The following is a 21,429-nucleotide window of genomic DNA, read 5'->3' as shown; positions in this document are numbered from 1 at the left end:
CAGGTAATATTAACAGTTTATTCATATGGTTAATTTATCCTTTAGTTTCCTAAATTTACTGCCCAGTCTGGCCAGTGCTGTATTTTTAAGGAAATGCAGCAAAAGCAATTAATTTTTCCCAGGGAAAAAGTGTTATCTTTAATGTTTTATATAAACCCAAATCCATATTTTAGGGTAAATATAGAACATCAGTCTCCACACAGCAGGATTTCAGGATTCTGCAGAGCTTGAAAGGCTCTTCAAAATAAAATTTACTATCTGTAGTTGCCTATCAAATAATAAGAGATTGCCATCTTCTGGTCAGAAGCAGTTGTACATGGAGATATTTGTCAAGTTTTGTGACTATGTAGAAATTATTATCTAAATGACTTCTTGGAAAGCTGCGTCTTTTAAGAGTTAATGTTTTCAAAATATATTTTAATAGGGTGAACTTATTTTTCAAAGTTTGTTTGAAACTCCATTGGAACTATAACAGCTAAAAGAAATTTAAGCTGTAACTGGGTTGTTTCCTTATATCACAGTTGTCTGGGATATGCCTTTCATGTCTCCATCTTCAAGAGCTGCCCAGGATCTCCTTTTTCTGTAACCCGTTTCACCAAAGCCAAACTGTTACAGCAGGAAGACATTTCCCAGCAGCTACTTACTGCCATGCAAAAGCAGGGGAGCATGGCATTATATTGTAGACTTGAAGCACACAAATGTTTCCCTAAGTAAATTATCAATTAAATGCATTTCTATGGTCTTTAAATACAAAAAGGAATCTCCATGAATTTCCCTGGAGGAAAACTAAAAGGTCAGATGGCATCAGAGCTTCAGCATAGTACTGGAATTATGAATGGCTAGAGCACAGGCATTTTACTGTACATTGGAGAACTCCCTAATCCATGGCATAATCCAAGGATATTCTGGTTCCTATTGCTCACAGAGGTATGGATAACACAGCCTACAGAGATATACACACATATATATAATGTAGGCTGGATTTTAGGTTCCTCTGTCTTGTGCCCTAGTGCTAAGTATTAGTGTGGGGATGAAGAAAGAATGCAGTATTTTTCAAGACAGACAGCTTCAAGAATGACCATGCTCTCTCCTTCACTGGGGGATAAAAACTACTTTTCAAATGTGAGATTTGTTTCACAGATCATATAGCCCCAAATCTACGGATGGTTTCTGACGTAGCTTCTATTGCTCTTCCCTGTACTTCAGTCATTGCTTTTATCATTTTCTCAGCCTATCTTCTGAGCTGGCTGCCGTGCACTATGTTGCTTTCTAGACATACTTGAAGTTTCAGTAATGCAGGAATTATCATAGTCAGGAGTGCTTCTGATGGTGATGTTGCAATAATTGCAATTCTGGCTGTTTCATGTTCCACACAAAAATATCAGTCCTTTCTTTGGACTTACAGCTCTCTGTGGTCTTGCCACTCCTGTTACAGAGAAGTTAAACCTGAAAATGTCTGGACTCAGGCTTCAGATTTTAAAGCTGCCATCGACCTTATATAAAGACCCTTATGTGAAGTGTAAACTGTGCAGCAGATGGAATGGATATTCTTCAGAGGAAATCCTTGCAATCCCTGGTGTACTCAGAGATGCTCCCCCTCGCAAACTCTGACCACTGCATGGCAGTATTGCACCAGCATCACTGTGGCACCAACCCTGAGGCACAGGGAATGTTCCTAAAATTATCCTAATATCACCCTGGTGTTATCCCTTCTGCTGGGTGAAGGTCTCCTCTTCCCACCGCTGGAATATTCTCAGAAAAGAGCATGTGCTGCCAGATGGATGTGAGGCCTGCCTGCTCCTGTGCAATCCTTGCTTCTCTCCATCAAAACCTGATGACAGGGTTTGATTTTACATGATGGGATCTGGCAACGGTGGGATGAGAAAGATCCTCATGCTGCCCTAATGTCTCTCTCTTTCTGGGAGAGGAGAGAGGAGTACCTCTCTTGTCTGCATAGTTTAGGAGCTGAGAGTAAAACTTTCCTGTGCTGATGACAGAGCCCATTTCTCTGACAGGGCTGCTGGATGGCCTCAGGGAGACAACTCTGAGTGTCTGTACAGTGCTGCTGTAGATCAGGCACATGTTTGGGGATTCTGGAGTGAGGCAATGGGCAGACATTGCTGTTTGGCTGTAGAAAAAAACCTCCAAGGGGAAAGAAAAGGCATTGTTTTCAAGTTCTGAACTGGGAGTGGATTTAAACCACACCTCCAGATCTCCTGACTTTGGAAATATTTGGAAGTTGTAGTGGGGTTGGTCTCTTCTTCCAGGTAACAAGTGACTGCACAACCTAAAGTTGTGCCAAGGGAGGTTCAGATTGGATATTAGGAAGGAATTCTTCACAGAAAGGGTAATTAGATATTGGAATGGGCTACCCAGGGACGTGGTGGAGTTACCATCCTTAGATGTGTGTAAGGAAAGACTGGACATGGATTTAGTGCCATGGTCTAGTTGACATGGTGGTGTTTGGTCATAGGTTGGACCAAATGGCCTTTTCCTACATAAAAGATTCTGTGATTCTGTAACTCTGATATTAGGAAAAAAAATCTTCACAAACAGGGTTACCAAGTATTGGAACAGAAGTGGCTGAGCCACCATCCCTGAAGGTATTTAAAAGATGTGTAGATGTGACACTTACAGATGTGGTTTAGTGGTGGAGTTGGCAGTGCCACGTTGATGATGCCAGGACCCAATGATCTTAAATGTCTCTTCCAATGTAAATGATTCTAGGATTCTATGAATTGGTTTGAGCATAAATTTTATGGCTCTGGTTGGACCACGAGAATTGTGACAGGTCTGAGCCATTCCTATTTGATTACTCAGGCTGTTGCTTCGTGGCAGCTTTGACACAAGTGATGAGTTAACCAAGAGGAAATCCAACCCTGCCCACTCCTGGAGTGGCAGTCCTTGGACCTGCAGAGGTCAGGGGCCAGAAGTGCCTCTCTAGATGTGCTGCACAGCTCTGCCCTGCTCTGAGCCATCATACAGCTCAGTGAAAGGAGCAAACATCTGTGTGGTGCCATGCCAGCCCTCCAGCCTCCCTCCCATCCTGTGGGAGGTTTCAGGCAGCCCATGGAAAACAGTCTGCAGCTCAGCAGCAGCAGCTACTTACAGCTCATGGCATGGACCTGGGCATCTACAGTTAATCAAAGACGCAGCCTAATTTTTTTTATCTAAAAGCCCTGAACCCTCTGGTTGCTGTTGAATTAAAAAAAACCTGTCTTACCCAAATGGTAATACTTTAAAAAGAAGTTTTTTATACTTATATTTTACTTATTACTATATATTACTTATTTACTATATTATTAGTTCTCAAGGAGATTCTTTATCTGTAGCTACACATGAAGAGAGATCCATGGCAACAATGCACTTTTGCTAGCACAAGCAGGGAGGACCTAGAAAGGCAGTACTGAAGCAAAATATAAGGAAATGTGAGGAAACAGGAGTAAAAGAAGGAAATTGCCATGCTGCAAATCTCCAGATATTTCTTTTTGCTATTAAAGGTTAAATAGGCAGTGTGTTTGCCAACAGGCTTTCAAAGCATAGTTACACATTAATGAAATGAACTGTAGACCCTCCACTGTTCAAAGAGCCAAGTGAGCAGGAGCAGAGCATGGTTTGTGACCTGGGACAGCAATCACTGTCTGGTTCTTCACTCTTTTTCCTGGTGCAACCTTGGTACCTGTTGAGAAGCATTCCCCAGGCAAAACCCAGTTCTGTGGTGGGGTGAGAGTTTGCTGGAGCCCATCCCAGCTGGCACTTCAGGTGTGGACACCCTTTTTTTTGTGAGGCGAGAGAGTTGAACCCCATGGAAGTGATGCAGGTTGCCCTGCTTGGCTCAGCACCGGAGATTTGTTCTTGGCTTGTTCTCTGAGCAACCATAGCCAGGAAGACAAATAGGAAAAGGGCTTGAAGTACTAGCAGAAATTTTTAAGTCAATGGACAGGGAAAACTGTAAGTGGCTTGCCCTTGGGAAATGAAAGCAGAATCTACAAGTCCTTGAGCTAAGATTCTGGACCTTAAATTTAATTACAGTATTGTCCTTTTTTAAAACTGGGGCTTAAAGCAATATATACAGACTTTATAGGCTTGTCAATATTGAAGTTCACATCTTCCAGACTCAATGTCTGCTATCTGGCTTCTATGCCAGGTTCATTTCTGGTAATTTAATGAGAAAGTTCAGTAATTTAGGCAAGAAGACCCAGCTGACATAACAAGTTGGAGTACTCATTTCATTCTGTGGTATTGAGTTCACTGCACATAGAGTTGAGCTCACAGCCTTTCTCCAGGTTCAACTTCTGCTACTTTTTGACTGCAGGCCATCTCTTGGCTCTGAAAAAAGCATTCTGCCAAAAAAAAAAATTTACTGTTGCAGACCTGCAGCATAAAGTCCATCTCTCTGAAAGAGCAAGTAAATGATGCCACTTTGATGACTTCAAATAATTAGTTTTCTACTAATCCTAGAGAGAATCCTTTATCACTTATCCAGTTTAAAATGGGGTCTGATTCAATTTTACATCTCAGCTCTTTAGCTCAGCAGAAACCCAAGTGATTTTGTTCTTGAATAAATCCTATAAATTAATATGTTCTACCCTGAAAACCAGTGTGTTAACACCAAGAATCTTGTGGTTATTGATGTATGTAGCCAGAGCTAGATTATTTACTTTTCTTTCCCCAAATTCCATTTTGCCCCCAGTGTTGAGTCAGGATTAAGGAGTGCATGTGCCTGTGTATATAGTTAGTTCTTTTTAATAAACTCAGTGCTAGAGGTCACATTTACAGGCTCAGTTTATACAGTAATCTTTAAAAACAACCAGCCTAAGCACTGGAGAATGCATAACAGGGGTTAGTCCCATATAGCAGAGAAATAGGCTTGGTTTATTAATAGGTGTTGTTTAAGTCTCATTTCCATGCTTTTACATTAGATTTTCCCTTACATAGGCACATACCAGAGGTGTAATGGAGTGAGAGAAGAAACAAGCCCTTTTTCAGTTCACAGAACCCCAATTCTTTATTAATCACAGCTTGCTCACAATGACATACAGGAAAATAGCACTAATGAAGAGTAGAATATGCAGGCAGCAACCTCCAGGGGGGTAGGGACAACTTCAAAACTGCGGCTATTTTGGGGATGATGTGTTGGGTTTGGTGATATTGTACTTGGCACAAGCACCCTGTCTAGTCATTCCTCCTGCTTCAGCCCTCTTAGTCCTAGATGTCTGTCACTAGGTAGGGTTGGCTAACACTGAAGAGTAAAGGTCATGATGGATGGAAGTCAGCAGTGTCATTAAAAAAAAGGTAACAACTGGCTCATGGGTTCCAGGTGAAATATTCTGTAGCCTCTTGTACTATTACACATGTAATGTTGTAGCATCAGATAAGTATCATAGATCATGGCACCTACAGATAAAGCCACTTGATGCTATCTATTAGTTGCTCCATCAATAAATTTTCAAGAGGTGAATTAAGCTCACTTCACAATTAGCATTTGTATGGCTGTTTGGCATCATCCAAAATTTGTCATAGCTCGATGGTTACAATGTGCCTCTTAAATTTGTCTCTAACTGATCCTGCTTGATTTTATTCTGTTGCACAGCTGTTTTTGCTGCTTCTCACCTCAAAAAGCAGAAGCAACAAACACTCCATGTGGCAATTCTACCTCAATTGTACAGCACAGTACAGAGTGCAGCATAAGTTGCATTTGAAAAATCATTTTGAGAGCCTTTTGTCTTGGACAGCTGAACGTGAAGTCACAATACCTGTGATTAGTCACTGTTTCAAGAAAGCTTATTGATGGCAAAGCAGCCTAGGTTGTTAGGCAATGACTGGTCTCTAGCACCATAGAACTACTACTGACCTCATGGAGGGTTGGAATGAGAAGTCGCAGGGAATGGAATTAGACGTGAGGTGCTTCAAATGAACAGACCCAGCAAATTCAACCGAGTGGAAATAGACAACATCAGAAGCCTGTTACAGGACATGTAAGATTATGAAATAACTTGCATAATGCAATAATTGTATTTTTTAACAAAAATGTAAGTATTTACAAAATAAGATCCAAGTTTTTAAACATCAAGCAAATCATTCTGCAAAGAGACCGCATTGTTTGTGTTTTTATTTTTTTTTGTTTCTTTTTTTAAGGTTTTTTATTGAGTTCTTGATTTTTACTTTTTTTTTTTTAAACCACGTCATACATTTCCCATACTTATATCGCATGATCCATAATAATATAGGCAGGGGGAGTTTACTAATGGTGGGGATGGGTCACATCCACCATTGCTGTTTTCAGCCAGACAGTTCCACCTGGAGCTCCTTGTTTCTACGGACCTCTGCAGCATGCCTCTCCTGGAAAACATCAAGAAGGGAAAAATCAAACCTTTTTCTCATTCCACCTGCCCAGGCAGGTTCATGATGGCAACCTGTTTAGATCATGCATTTGATGCTTGTGCAAAACTTTTTTCTCAGCACAACCACCTTTAAAAGAAGCAACACAGGAGAGGTGTCATCCACCAGACCAGCCTGAGGCACATTTTGTGCTTGCTTTTTACTCCTGCTCTGGACCTCAGTCTTTTATCTGAAATGGCCTTATAATCCTCAGCACCTCAGAGAGTCTCATTTAAAAGGGCCACATAGAGGAGGTGCTGCTTGCAGCCTAAAATGTGCCACATGCTCACATTCACCCTTTGAATTCCTGGATATTAAGGATGAGTAAGGAATGAATTGCCTGCACATTGTTAGTTACTCTGTTATCTGTAGCATTTAGGAACTGTAATAAAGATCCATTCGTTTCAATGAGATAAATGAATCTGAACGTCTCAAACATCTCCTGAACACTGAAACTACCTGTCCTCTTGATTCTTGCTCTGGCTATGAAGGAGAATACCACCTGCTGCACTAACTTAGCCCGTAAATCAGTCCTTGAAAGATCTGTAATACTGAATACTAGATTTTATCAGGGGTTTGTTGCTTGGTGTTCCTATTAACTGCAGTGTACAGAGGTTATCTCTGCAGTAACTTCTAGACACCAATACCTTGGAGAGCCCACATAACTTTGCATAACTTTGGAAGACTCGGAACCAGATATCTCAATTCTTTTTCTCACTTTTGATGTTGGAAAATTATGTTTGTTTTTGATGTTCTGGTGTTGGCAAAACTGTATTTTTTAATTATTGGTCAGAGCACTGTTTCCAAGTGAATTACTGTCATCTTTCCTCAGAAGTCTTTCTTGGGTTTCAAGCATACATGTTTCCACATTTCTGTGGAAATAGGGTTTAACAATCTGTTAACATTAACCTAGCACAGAGAGATGCATCAGCTGTCCTTCCCATTTCCTTTTAGACCTCGAGGATAACTAATTTGCTTTTCCCTTTGTTTTCATAAAGTCTGGGTATGTGCCTGCAAATGAAGCTAATGCAAAAATGTCAACCAATCTGGCTATAGCTCTTCAGCTCAAGAATTATCCTGTTTGTGAAGTTACTTGTAACATCATCCTTTGGATTCTATTATTTCTTTCCTACTCTCAAAGATTTTTGTCTCCATCAAAGATGTAGCGGTGCTTATGGGCATCTCCTTGAAAACCTCTGAGAGCTATTTTCCTTAGCCAATTTACTAGTATATTAGAAAGCTCATTATTTAGAGAAACATTATTATTATAATTATTTAGAGATCACCGATACAGAACTAATTAATTTTTTCTTAACACTTCTAAATCTTTATTTGCATGTTTCTCTTCCTTGTGTGGAAATTTTTTTTGAGAAACTCATACTTCATTCTGTATCTAGGGTTTGTGATTCCCTGTTTCCTCTTGCTGTACCAAAAATATCCATAGGAAAATTTACTCTCTTCCTTGCAAAACCTGTGGAAAGACAGACATATTTTTTTATAATTTTTAAATATTTTTCTTCTTTCTCCTCTGAGAAACCAAGAGTTACAAAGGGCAGTTGTTTGATTTGATCAGTGACTTTTCTTAGAAGCTGAAATCTAAACAAAAGTGACCTTTCATTTGTTCACAGAACTTCTTAAAAGCTAGAAAACCAACATTTCTCTAGAGACAGTCCAGCAATGGGCCATGAGGATTAAGGAGCATCTCTCAGCCTCTGCTGTGAGGAGAGCTGGGAATATTCACTTCGGAGGCAGCTAGGGGGATCTTACAAATATCTATAAATACCTGAATGAAGGGAATTCAGATCTTTCCAGTGGTGCCCAGTGACATGATTGGGGCAATCGGCAAAACCCAAAACCCATGAGGTTTCCTCTGAACATCAGGGAACACTTTTTCATTGTGAGGTGGCTGAGCACTGGCACAGGCTGCCCAGAGTGGAATTGGAGTCTTCATCCTTGGATATAGTAAAAAGCCACCTGGACATGGTCCTGGTTCTGGGTGGCCCTGGTTAAGACTGGGGTGGAACCAGATGATCTCCAGGGGGCCCTTCCAACCTCAACCACCCTGTGATTGTGTGACTGTAGCACTTCAGCTCTTTTTCAAAGTGAGTGGTGGCTTAGACAGGCATCAGTAGCTCTGACTTAAAAATAGCTCAAGTGCAGTGACCGAGATAAGGGCCATGTACATCTCTGCAAAATATTGATTAGGTTTTCCTCTCTAGTCTAAGGTGAGGAGTGATGGTGTGGTTACCTTCTCTTGGAGGCGTTCAATAAGAGCAGCTAAATTAGCTTCACGGTTTTCTTTGATCTGTTCCATTTTCAGTATCAGCTTTTCCTCTGCCATTTTGCTGAAGTTATTGTTCTCCTCCAAAGCTTTTTGAAGCACTTCTCGCTCATGTTCTCTCTTCTCTGCCAGATGTTTCAGCACCTGGGCCTCCTGGGACTGGAAACAAAAACTTAGCTGTGAAGAAATACTCACATGGAGCAAAGGATGTTGCCATGTTGCCATGTTGCCAGGGAGAACTGTGTAAAGTTTGCTGCTTTTTTTTAGAAAGATCACTTTGTGACTGAATGGGATTAGACTCAAAATCACGGGTTTAGAAGTACTGGCTAAATGTGGGGTACATGCCTGAGGCAACAGCAGAGAAATGTCCAAAGCACTTCTGTTAACAAGAAATGCTGTTGTGTTGCTGCCCTGGCTCGCCTGGATTACTGCAGTGCTTGCTCAACCTCTGACAGCTGCAGTCTCTTAGCTACAGGTTTTTTATCTTTAGAGATAAGGACCTGAGGTTGAAGAAATGTGCAGAGTTAACAGGGAGATTACTGATGCAGGACAGGTGCAATTTTCACCCAGGTTGGACTCAATGTGCTTGAAAGTCTATGGACATGAAAGACAGGCAGCATCAATTCAGACAATGTTTTTTCCCATTACACTTATACTTGGATTAATCTCTCTGATTAAGAAGGGGAAAAAATGTTTTATTGCATAGAAAGTAACAAAAATTTTCAGTTAAAAGTTGTTATTTTTCAAGGAAGATGAAAACTGTGATTAGGAATTACAGATGCGGTCTGTGCTTAATATTGTGTTCTTCCTTGTAAACTTGCTTCTCAGAAGCATAAGCTTTGTTATTTATATTAAATCAAATTTCTAACAGGAAACCACTAATCCTAGGAAAGAAGCCAAAGAACTTGCATCATTGGGTCCATTCTCCAGGCAAGTCTAACTGTAAAGACAGTTATTTGGAAAGGATAAACAACACCATAAACTTTTGGATAAAATAAATGAGAGGCAGCATGAGGAGAAACAGAAAAACAGAGAAGGAAATAGGGCACTGGGAGGCTAAATGTGCATTTCAGTGCTGATCCCAAGGCACTGCTGCCATTGTGATCCATAAAAATGAGCTAGTTTAAGGTCTAAATGAAGGGTTTTAACCATTAATTACAATTAGCAGTAATGAAACCTTTTAAACTCTATCATGTGGCTTTAAATGGACTGAAAAAGGCTGCAATTTTTTATATGAGCAAGGCTCAACTAGGAGAAAACAAGTATTTTAATTAAAGTAAGATATGCATGAAGCCAAACGCATTGACAAGGCAAATTAAGCAGATTCTAGAAAAGGCTGCAAAGGCCAAGCAGAACATCTTGCAGCAAGATGTTGGAGTAAAACACATCTGGCTCTGAAAGGCTGTAGTGGCTTGCTTTAGATCATAGGAGAGAGCCACTTCCATCCATCCTTATCACCTAATGTGTTTCACCTCTGCCCTGGCTGCAGGTACAGGCTCATTTCTCAAAGTGATCTCTGGAGCACTGGCTGGTAGGAATGGTCTCCTGGAAAGGCTGGTACCTCCCAGAGACTCTTCCTGGCTCTTCCCTCCCTTACGACATTTTTCATGTCTTGGACTCTGTTGTGCCAGATGACAGATGTTGCAAACAGGAACAAAACCCCTCAGACAGATGAAGCCAAAAGCAGAGGGAGTTTAACAGGTGGAGTGTGGAAGAAGGATGAGCCAAATACAAGAAGAGCTGGGCAAAGAAGGAATTTTATAGAGCCATTAAAAAATTATAAAAGCCCCATAAATTTAATAAAAATATAAATTTAAAAATAATAATACAATAAAAGTAGTTTATTTTGAAATAGAATGTTTGATTTCAGATACTTAGCATTTATCAGTTCTTAACATTAGGTTATTTTACTATGTAAAAAAGTTGTTTTAAAAGATCTGATGCAATATAAAACTGAAATACTTAGAACTGAAATAATCTCTCATTCTCATTTTCATCTCATTTTCTCTTGTCCACTTGTGGACAAACCTGAGTGGCCCAGTTCGACCAGTGCTTCTGAAGTTATTCTGCATTTTCTGTTTAATTTAATACTCAATGGCAATCTTTTGTCTACTTTTGGAAAAGTGATGATCATTAAATTTTGCTTGCTGGTATGAATTTTGTGAACCCTTTGCTTAAATGATCGAAAAGTGATGGATAATCTGACAAACCACTTCTCTTCCTGTGGGGACTTTGAATAGAAAACATACGATTAGACTAATTGTAATGTCCTTTCCCATGAAACATTTCAGAAGTGACTTGTTAATTTGAAAGGCTAACATTTAATGGTGTTTAAATATGCATATATAATGTGTTATAAAATCAGACCTTTCCAGATTTGCAAAACAATTTTCAAGGACATAGCCATGCACTAATGAAAAGTAAGATTTGGACTATTCATATAAGAAGCATTTTTTAAAAGAGCATTTGCTTTCAATGGAGGTAGCAAAATGCCTTTGAGACTTTGAGACACTTGCCCATTTTTCAAGATTTGTTTTTTTCCATTCAAACCCTTTGCCTTCTGGAAAGACTTTTTTATCGTAAATCCTGGAGAACAGTGAAAAATTAGAGCTTCATATCAAAGTACACACATTTCTGGATGGTATGTTGGCAGACAGTACATTCAAAAGTAATTTGTCCTCTAATTCATAGTAATGAAGAAAATCCTTATTTTCTAATTCAGTATTTACTGGATGCAAATTGTGTTGGCACCAGTAAGAGACTGCTTGAGAGCTGAACCAGGCCTCAGGAACTGAGGAACTGTAAACCCCTAATGGGATTTTCCTTTACATTATGTCTTTAATGGCATATTGTGACGAATTTTGAGAGAGGAAAATCACCAGTACCCAGGACTGGTTCCAAATCAAGGAACCCTTCTCCCTGCCACAAAACACCCACAGGGCAGAGTCTCATTTAGGCTGATGTCCCTTCTCTACTGGTGTTGTAGCCCAGCTGTCAGTCTGCCTGTTTCCCTGGTGTTCAGACCATTCTGAAATCCCCTCACGACAATTCTGGAAGGCGGCTGCTGTGTGTTTGTGCTGGATTGTCAAATGATTTTCTGTTTCCAACCCATTTGGCAATAGAACTTGGCCACCCTGTCTGTACAAAGTCTACTACACATCCAGAAATGGGTAAATGAATGACCATGGATACCCAGGGGAACTCGGATTAATAGACTCCCTTTCTTATTTGTATTGGCTTTTAAATTGCTGTGTTTGGATGCACACAGTTCCACAGTGATGCAGGATTCCAATACACATAGGAAGTTTTTATTTTCAACACTGTTTTAAGTGTTGGAAAAGATATTTTCAAATCTTTGATAGTTCCAACATAGTTGTAAACTGTTTATGATGTTTCTTATACAGATGGAGTGAGAAAATGAAAAAAAAAAAGGCTGTAAATGGGATGAAAGATAAGACTAATAAGGAGATAAAAACATGAAAACATGGTGGAGAAAACAAAAAACAATATTCAAAAGGGACTATTAAGAAGACTTCTTAAATATATCAAGGCATAACTCCAACAACTCCAGCTGCATCATCTAATGTTTCATCATCGAATCAAAGAATCATAGCCTGTCTTGGATTGGAATGGACCTTAAAAATCATTCCCTGCTATAGGCAGGTACATCTTCCACTAGACCAGGTTGTGCAAAGCCCCATCCAACCTGATCTGGGGCACTTCAAAGGATGGGACACCCATAACTTCTCTGAGCAACCTGTGTCACTGCCATACCACCCACACATTAAAGAACTTTCTCCTACCATCTAATTTAAATCTTCCCTCTTTTAGTTAAAACCATTATTCCTTGTTATATCACTATCTGTGCTTGGAAAAAAAATCACTTTCCCTCCATTTTACAAGCTCCTGTAAGGTACTGAAAGGCTGTAAAATAATGTGGAGAAACAAAAATGTTTCTTTGTTAATATTGAAATATTGAGGAATAAAAAAATATTGGGAAATATTCCTGGTACAAATACCTTTGCTCCAAAAAACATACCGATGTGCTAAAACTGCAGGGAAATGCCTGTGATGTTCATGTCATATTTTTAATGGATCATATGCATGTTTTCAATTTTCAGAGGTGTGTGGCTCAAAAGGAACCCACATCTGTTACCTAGCTGGCCAGAGATAGATGCAGACTACTAAATACTCACATCATGAGCAAAATAAGTTATGGAAACTGGCTTTGGAGATAGAGTGTTTAATTATTACTCACAGGAAGAAAATTCTCCTTATCTGAGTAAGAGGTGCTTTATTTTCTCACATCTATCTATCTTTGTTTGACAGATATATCCAAATATTGAAGTGATTGATATGGAGATAAAAGTAATCCTTTATTGCTCTTAAACAAGAAATGGATTCAGACAACTGCTTTTAAGCTGGGAATTTTGGCTTGAATGCATTCAACCTCAGACATCAGTACCTTTACTCACTAGGGTGTCTGAGACACACTGCCAGTCATGAGTGCTCCTCTTTCACAACACATTTGTTCACTGATTGGGTTTTTTTACAACACAGTTGTTCAGAAGGAGTGCAATAATGTTGGTATTCCTCAATATAGCGTGTATCTAAGAGGTACTATTAATGGAGCAGATTGTGATGACAGGAGGAAAGGCTCCTACTGCAATGTTAATGCCAAGGTGAAGCCTTGGTATGCTGATTTGAAGTACTGATGTTTTCAGGGGAAGGAGCTGAGGCTGGGATTTTTCCATTAAAAGCATGGGAATGATGTCAAATTAGACTTCTCTCAGAAACAGCCATGAGGCAGGAGAGTCAGAGACGTGATCTGTAACTATGGGTGAAGCTCTGATTCTAGTGAAACTAGATGATGAAAAATTTTGCTTAAATTTAGGTGAAGATCTCCTTTTTAAATTTATTTTTGTATGGTCTGCCAAACAACCTTTGGGATGTGGAGTAAAGAATAAAAAGAGCCCATCCATGTTGTGATTCAAGAAAACTCAGTTTCTCTTCCTCAACTGGCACAAAAATGCTGCTCTCATGGTTGTGACCTGTGGGGGTGAACAAGAAGTGCCACCTGAGCCCTCTGTCCTCATGGTCTGATACAGGTTGAGGTCTAGCATTATCAGGTTAATGAAGATCAATGTCAAATTGTCTTATGGTTGTTCATTAGTGGCAGGGCCCAAGGCAGAGAGAGGAGAGAATGCCAGCACTGGATGTAAGCTCATGGCTCCATGTGCTCCGAGACAGAGGCTGGTGCCTAACACCAAATCCTCTCCTTGCTGGGAGCAAACATCTTCCCACAGGCACATATTCCATAGGCTAACATGTGCTTTTGGGTGAGGCACTGTGAAGCTTCTTTGAGTTTTGGCTATCTTTGGTTACTTAGGAGTGAACCACTGTGTATAGACTCACTATGGTGTAAATCAAAATGTGACAGAAACATCTGTTTCTGGTGCTGATTACATCTATTACTGGGACCTTTACATGGAAAACTGCTTCATGCTCTATTACTTCTCCACAGAAGCACAGCTGAGGGCCAGCAGCAATAGAAAGGGACATCAATGGATGGGCAAGACAGGAAAAATATGTCTTGGGCACTGCCTATCCTCATTTCCATCCTTCTCACCTTAAAATTTGGTGGGAAAGGGTAACAGATGTGAGAAGGAAGAAGAAAGCTCGACTTTTGACAGGGAAGGTGCACATCCCTTCTCCCCCTGTCACCTGGAGCAACAGTTTTGTAGGTGCCATGCAATGTCCAGGGAGGAACACTTGTCCCCCAGCTCTGCCACCTTCCCTGCCTTGGCAAAGCCCTTTCCCCACCAGCCTCCTGCACAGAGCAGTACAGCAGGGCTGGCCAAAGCAGAGATGGATTGAGAGCACCAGGAGCTGTCTCTGGGCAGGCTGTGGGGCTGGCTCACAGGGGCAGTGAGCTGGATGCTGAAGCCCAGCACTGATGCTCCTGGTGCTGGCAGAGGAGCCCTGGGCTGGCTGCTGCTGTAGGGAGCACAGTGAGCCCAGCCCAGGCTGCACAGAAGGCTTGTCTTGTGGCACTTCATTGCAACACCATTAAAAACTCATGAAGCTGTAAGTCTAAAGCCAACAGCATGAAAGTTCAAAAAAATATTACTGTTTTCCTGCATTCTTTGTCACACTAAGCTCTAGGGATAAGCCTGATTCAGTTTCATCCCAATACAAAGCCATTAAAAGGATTTAATTACATATAGTTTCTCTCCTGTAATCTATAGTCTAGTAGAAACGCACATCCCTTTAGTGTTTCTTTTTTTTTTAATGCTAGTAAGTAAATTATACATAGGCAATAAAAACATGTAATTTGACATTTGCCCCTTGAAGTCTGTACACCACCAATATTAACAGCTGAACATTCAAGGCCAATGCGTAAAAAATGATAAATATTAAATATTCTGTAAGAAAAGCTTCTGCTGCATACAGTGTCACAGTGCTCTAATTTCTTAACTGAGAAGGATGAAAAGATCTTTCTGATTATCCATCAAGGTAGGAAAATATAGCACACATATGCCAAAAAAAAAGAAAAAAAAAGAGAGAGTAATGACATGCTGTAAAGAGGATTCTATAAATGGAAAGGACAAATCTGTAACTAGCCTAAATGAGCTTTGTTGTGTAATGCAAAAAATTAAAAACGCCTCAGGTGAAACTCTCTGAGAGTGTGAGGTCACGACTGTCAGGTGAGGTAGAGAAAAAAGGGGAGAAAAGGAAAGAGGAGTCTTGTAAAAGCTGACAAGGAAATAAAGAGGAATAACAAACTGGAAAAAGCCTAAGCAGAGGACTGCTGAAGTGCATGTATTACTCTAGATGTTCTCATGAGTTTGAAAATTTCTTAATGAACACTGCCTAATTAACAGAACAGAACCTACTTCCTAAGCAGTGTAAAATTCATTAGTGATTTTTTTTCCCAAAAAGGCAACTCTCATCCATTAGTTATACTTGATTTTAATTAGAACTGTGCTGGAAGGACATGATCTAGAATGGCCATGCCTGACAGCTTTGTACATAGATTGAAAAGTATGATAATAACAGCCATGCTGGCTTTTAGAAAAAGTCTTCCTGATTTGTCTAGCAGCAGAAAGTGGAAGAAGATGCTGAGGGAAACTCTAGATGAAGTTAGGAAAATCTCTCTATCTGTCATCAGTCAGCAAGTTCCATATTTTCTGAGTCACAAGTTCCATCATATAATAATTTCCTATAAGGGAGTGCTCTATCAATTTTGCTATTATATTTTTTAACTAAACAATATTTCAATAACCTCTAAACAGTTTGTGATAACAAATATACCTTGAATAAACAATTAATGAAAAGATGATTCCTTTTTGAAATTGCTGTCTGATGATTTCCTTGAGTATTTTGTCCCCCTTGGATTGTGTGAAATAGAATATAATTGTTCCTATTCATCTTCTCATTACCATTCATGACTTTGTAGACTTCTACCTTATCTTACATCTGTTGTCTCTTTCCAAGCTGAAAGTGGAGTGTTTAATTTATCTTCTTATGGAAGATCTTCTGTTCCTCTAATTGCTTTTTTATCCTTCTCTGTACTATGCTCATTTTTAGGGCAAAAGAGAAGCCAATAGTTGAGATGTGAGAACACCAGGGATTTTAACAGTGATGTAAAGAAACATTTTTCTCTGTTCTTTGTTCCTTTCCCAACAGTTTTTGCTGCAATGTTAATGCGCAGGATCTTGTCTATTAAAATAACTCATTTATATGTTCATTCAAAATGAATATAGTATCAAGGGGAAGAAATGGCAGGTGTCTGTATTGCTATCACTGATTACCTATCTATTCCATAATGAGTTTTTCTTTAGGAAGAAATGAACAGTAATGATTCAATGGAATGAAATCTCTGAAACATTCAATTTGTATTTTTCACCAAGTATATGCATAATATCAGGCTTTTTAAATGCTGCCATTTCATTCTTTTTCTGTATCCTTACTGAAGCATTTTTACTTGGCACAGAGGAACTTCATGGACTGAGTTTTTGGGGAATATCAACTTGAGTGAGTGAGACCTCACCCTTCTCATCAGGTGCTAGTGCAAATGGAAATTCCTTTGATACACAGTCATGTCCTCTTACTGAGACGAATGCTCTGGCAGAAATATTTGTTTGAAAGAAGTGATAGTGCTAATGAGTGTGGGCTAGAACCACAGAGCCATTGTCAGCAAGCCAGCAAAAATGACAAAAGCAGCAACACTGCAGTTCTCATCTGGATGAATTGTTCAAATTAGTGAGGTCCAGAACAGTCAGGTTTCACTGCAAATCCAAACTGGGTGCCAGGTTTTAAAGACCTGTCAGTAATCCAGATCTACTGACTGCAGCATAACAAACCACACCAGAGTAATCATTCCCTTGAGGTTCTTGGCAGTCATCCTGATCTCGTCTGACAGGAACAAAAGAGAATGGAATTGCTTTTCCTGGATCTGATCTATGTGCTGTCTGTGGCACACGTGCTGTCCCTGAACTTCTGTATACGTTTTTGATGACATCAGGAAAAGTTCTGTTAAGAGCAGTTTTAGCAAGAAATCACATTATTTAAAATATAAATAAAAGGCTTAAGAGACATGTAAGCTCGTTTCATTTTCAGAAACCCTCTGCCATGGACTCCACAGGCAGGTACCAGGGGGATCCTATTTAACTGTGCAAACTGATTTGCCCCACAATAACATTGATCTCCTCGGTGAAGGACACAGAAAATCCTAAGATCCTAAATCCTTTGTCTCTCTCCTTTTGTGTGTCAGCAAAAAATCCATTAATTAACCAGAACAATATATTACAATTTTGATTTTTCTGTGGTCATTGCAGCCACTCATTACTTTTTCTGAAATGGTGCAACACAGCATAAATGCTGGGCATATATGGAACACCGACAATTTCCAGACAGGCAATTCAGACTGGCTATGGTGAGTGTCTCATTGTCATCTTCTGACTTATCTGATCTGGAGTTTGTCTTTTTTTCTTTGTAAAAAGTAAAAAGGAAAAGCAACCTGATTTAGTTCTGACAGAGAAAATGAAGACCTCTGCAATACGTCAGTCATGATGAAAGCCAAATAAGCAGTTAATGGGTATTTCCAGCTGCCTTTGTGAAAAAGGTGTAACAACTCTTCCAAATGCTATGTGGCAAACTTAGTGATTATGAAACAGAGCTTTACCGTTATGGGTAGGACCATAAAGAGGGGAAGACTTTGTGGAAAACCCTAGAATGCCTATTTCCATCACTACTGAAACTGTTATAAATGCCTCTTAGCATCTGTGCTGTACCAGTCTCTTCATTCAAGTGTGTGTGAATGATCCAAACTCACTCAATTCAGGGTGTTTCTCTGTACTGCATAATTAAGACATTTTAGCTCTCTTATGCAGACCCTGTATTTCCATGGACACGACAAGGAGTCAAGATCTGGTAGCCCAGAGAGGATCTGCTTAAATTGCAGATCTACCTCTCAAACTCAGACACAATAATTGCCCTGGTTTTGAGTAACTATTACAGATGCCCTGAATGAACCACTTAATTATGTTCACAGAGTAAGCAAGTGCATTTGAATCCACTTGGCCCCTCTGTCTATTTTGTGATGTGTGCTTGCCCAGCATTGAAACAGTGAGGCTTGTTTGCAAGCTGCTGAAAGAAAACTCATTAATTTCTAGAAACACATGGATGATGTAGGCTACCATGAGTCAGTGATGACAATGGGAAACACACAAATGGATAGGAAACTCAACTGCTATTCTGTACACTAAATCATGTCTAACTACTGGCATTTTTTTTAAAGGAAAGATACCTTTCTCCTCTCCTCTGCGGCCTCCAGCTTTTTCTGGATCTCCTCAAGAGAGAGCTCTTTCTTCTTTGGAGAAGCTAAAGTTCGTGGTGCTTCTGAGACTGGAGATGGTGGCTTTAGGATCAGTTCAAATGCCTGGCCAGAGGCACGTTTGTTGATTTGTTTCACTTCCATGTCTGCACAATAAGGGGGGAAATTGTAAGTCCTTCAATACACCAGCAGGATTGAGGGGAGAAGCAGCACTGATATCAGAGTAGGACCACAAGCACAGACAAATGATTTAGCATCTTTGCCTTGGGCATTTAAAATCCAATGGCAGATTATGGGCTGAAAACTGTTCTCGGGAGTACATTCCATTTTATCTGTAATAGTTTAATTATACCTTAATTTCATAAAGATAAAAATTTACAGCAATTTTGGAAGCTTATTGGGGTTCTGTGCCATTTTGCACCCCCTGAGTGCCCAAGCTGATTAATTTTTTAAGCAGGCTTTCATCTTTTCTTCATTTTCTTGGGAATTGTGCCAGCTATGAAGAGCTGTAATTCTCAAATGTGGAGTAAGGAAAGAACAGCTCAGTATGAAAGGACTAACATTAGTTAATTCCTTTTAGGAATAATAGCCAGCATCACGGGTACTGCACACTCTATAGAACGTAATAGCCCAAACCAGCAATTATATTGTTAAATCAGCAAAATATCCACCACTCAACACTATGGACTAGGAGGTGAACTGAGTGGTTTCCCAGCACTAGCACACTTTCTGACCTGCAGGATGATTTCCAGTAAACAGCACTCACCATCATATTTATAGATGTTCATGTTGCGAGGTTCTGGGTAAAAACAGGAGCAGATCAGCGAGAGCATGGACAGCTCCTTCATCTTTTCCTTGTAAGCTGAAAAGAGAGATCTTGTTAGCACGCTTCACTTCCCCAGCTCCTCCTTAGTGAATCTCTATCTGAAATGAGTGGCTGGGGACCAGAAAACCTACTCATCACCCACCTGGCAGATTTCTCTAGAATATTTGCTTTCAACTATTTCATCTCAATGTTGAACCTTTATCAAATCACAAATGAGATCCTCAGAACTGCAGAGATGGCTCCTGGTCCTCTACATGACCTCAGCCTTGGGCATAATGCAATGCTCTCTGGTTTACAGAAAGTGAATCTGGCTACCAGGAAATGCATTTAGCTTTGGAAGAGTGCCATGACTCCACTCTCCCCTGGCAGGTGGAGAGACATGAAGCTCTTACAGTTCCTTTGATGCATCCAAATGCAATTGAGAACAGCCAGGAAAAGCTGGCTATATATTGCCATAGGCAGATACTAAAGACATTACCTTACAAATGAAAATGTCATCCAGAGAATTAAAAATAAAACAAAAAATGAGGATACATTTATCAAATCATTTGCATAATGTCCTTAATATGCTTTACTACCTGAAACAAAGCTTTTCCTTCCCCACTTACTGGTCAAAATATGTGGCTTTCACACTCAGGTCTAGTCTATATTAGCTGATGCAATTAATACCCTTGTAATTTATCTTTATGGTGCTACCTTGCTGACTTTATAATGCCCCAGTCATGAACAGAGGAGGCTCTGGTCTAAAAATGGTGATACCAATACATAATCACTATGCAGTGTGCCTGTGTTCACCCTTCCTAATTGCTTGTAAGTAAGAAAACAGTCTTGTACTTGGTCACTTGGCAAGCTAATGACAGAGCCCAGATTAGAGTTGGCTCTGCTGGGTCCTGGGGCAATATCCTGCCCACTGCCCACACTCCATAATGCATGGATAATGTTAAGGCAGGGTGCTTCAAAATTCATCTTCTGTTATTATAGAAATCATATCTACAGAGGCAGATACTCATTTGCTGTCATCATGTGAAAACATGGCTTAAATTATATGTGGCTCAAAGTATTGTACTTAACAGATTAGACCAAATTAGCCCTTGTTGTTGCTAAAGGAAAATCAGATGGTCCTTTGATCTTCAAACTGTGGATACAGACGACATTCTCAATCAGCCTCTCTCATGGATGCTCTTGCGGTTTTTGATTTTGTTTTTCCTACTCAGAAAGAAACCTGAGATTGATAAGGGCTTGAGAGCCTTTCAATGCTGCTCAGTGTGATGGTATTTGAATAATCCATGGTTCAAGAAAAAATTTCTAGCTGCCAGTAAAGTATTAGTTACAGTAATTTCACGATTAGAAGCCGCACCTGATTATAAACCGCATGTCCGGGTGTCGGCAACTGCCTTGTTACAATACAGAGTGTGATAAAAGATATCCATTCTATCACCATCTGTTGAGGGGGGCAGTGATCTTTATCTCTGCGGGAGATATTCTGCTAATGGGCCATCCACTGAAACCAGGCGGGGCATTGTTCTTTATCTTTTCACAACCCATCCTTCCTCCAGCCAGTCATTTTCTGCTAATGGCCCATTGAGTCCCACTGTGTGACTGACAAAATTACTGCATCCCATTGGAAGTTGCTCCAGCCAGGGGAAAGAGCCCAACATTTCTTACCAAGATAAAAACAGAGGTTTTGGGACACTAAGGGAGCCCCTTTCTCCACTGGACTCCAGAGGAAAAACGGATTTCTCCACATCACCACTGGACCTTTAGAGGGAAACTGCACCTTGTACAGGAGCACTGCTCCAACAGAATCACATCTGTCACTGCAGGAGGATGCAGCCACCATTTAATGGGACTGCTGCCAACACCCTGCCTGACGGGGTGTCAGGTTGTACTCTGACTTTGTCAGGGTTTGGAGTTTGTTTCTTTGTAGTACTGTATTTCTATTTTAATTTCCCTAGAAAAGAACTGTTATTCCTAATTCCCATATCTTTGCCTGAGAGCCCCTTGATTTCAAAATTATAATAATTTGGGGGGAGGGCGTTTACATTCTCCATTTCAAAGAGAAGCTCCTGCCTTTCTCAGCAGACACCTGTCCTCGAAACTAAA

The 21,429-nt window shown here is 40.1% G+C and overlaps 1 protein-coding gene across 1 annotated transcript in view; it reads right to left on the bottom strand.

Moving 5' to 3' along the window:
• Positions 1–4,981: 4,981 nt before the first annotated feature.
• The window catches only part of STMN2 (stathmin 2), a 39,977-nt gene continuing 23,529 nt past the window's right edge, over positions 4,982–21,429 (bottom strand). The window contains exons 2-5 of the mRNA XM_033061745.1: positions 19,267–19,362; positions 18,474–18,646; positions 8,630–8,821; positions 4,982–6,342 (exon numbers count right to left, since the gene is read on the bottom strand). Of these exons, the coding sequence (XP_032917636.1) occupies positions 6,283–6,342; positions 8,630–8,821; positions 18,474–18,646; positions 19,267–19,362 (521 nt within the window). The 3' untranslated portion in view covers positions 4,982–6,282. The remainder of the gene's footprint in view (positions 6,343–8,629; positions 8,822–18,473; positions 18,647–19,266; positions 19,363–21,429) is intronic.

Source organism: Catharus ustulatus, chromosome 1, assembly GCF_009819885.2.
Source record: "Catharus ustulatus isolate bCatUst1 chromosome 1, bCatUst1.pri.v2, whole genome shotgun sequence".
NCBI lineage: Eukaryota > Metazoa > Chordata > Aves > Passeriformes > Turdidae > Catharus > Catharus ustulatus.
This window is presented reverse-complemented; position numbering and strand designations above follow the sequence as displayed.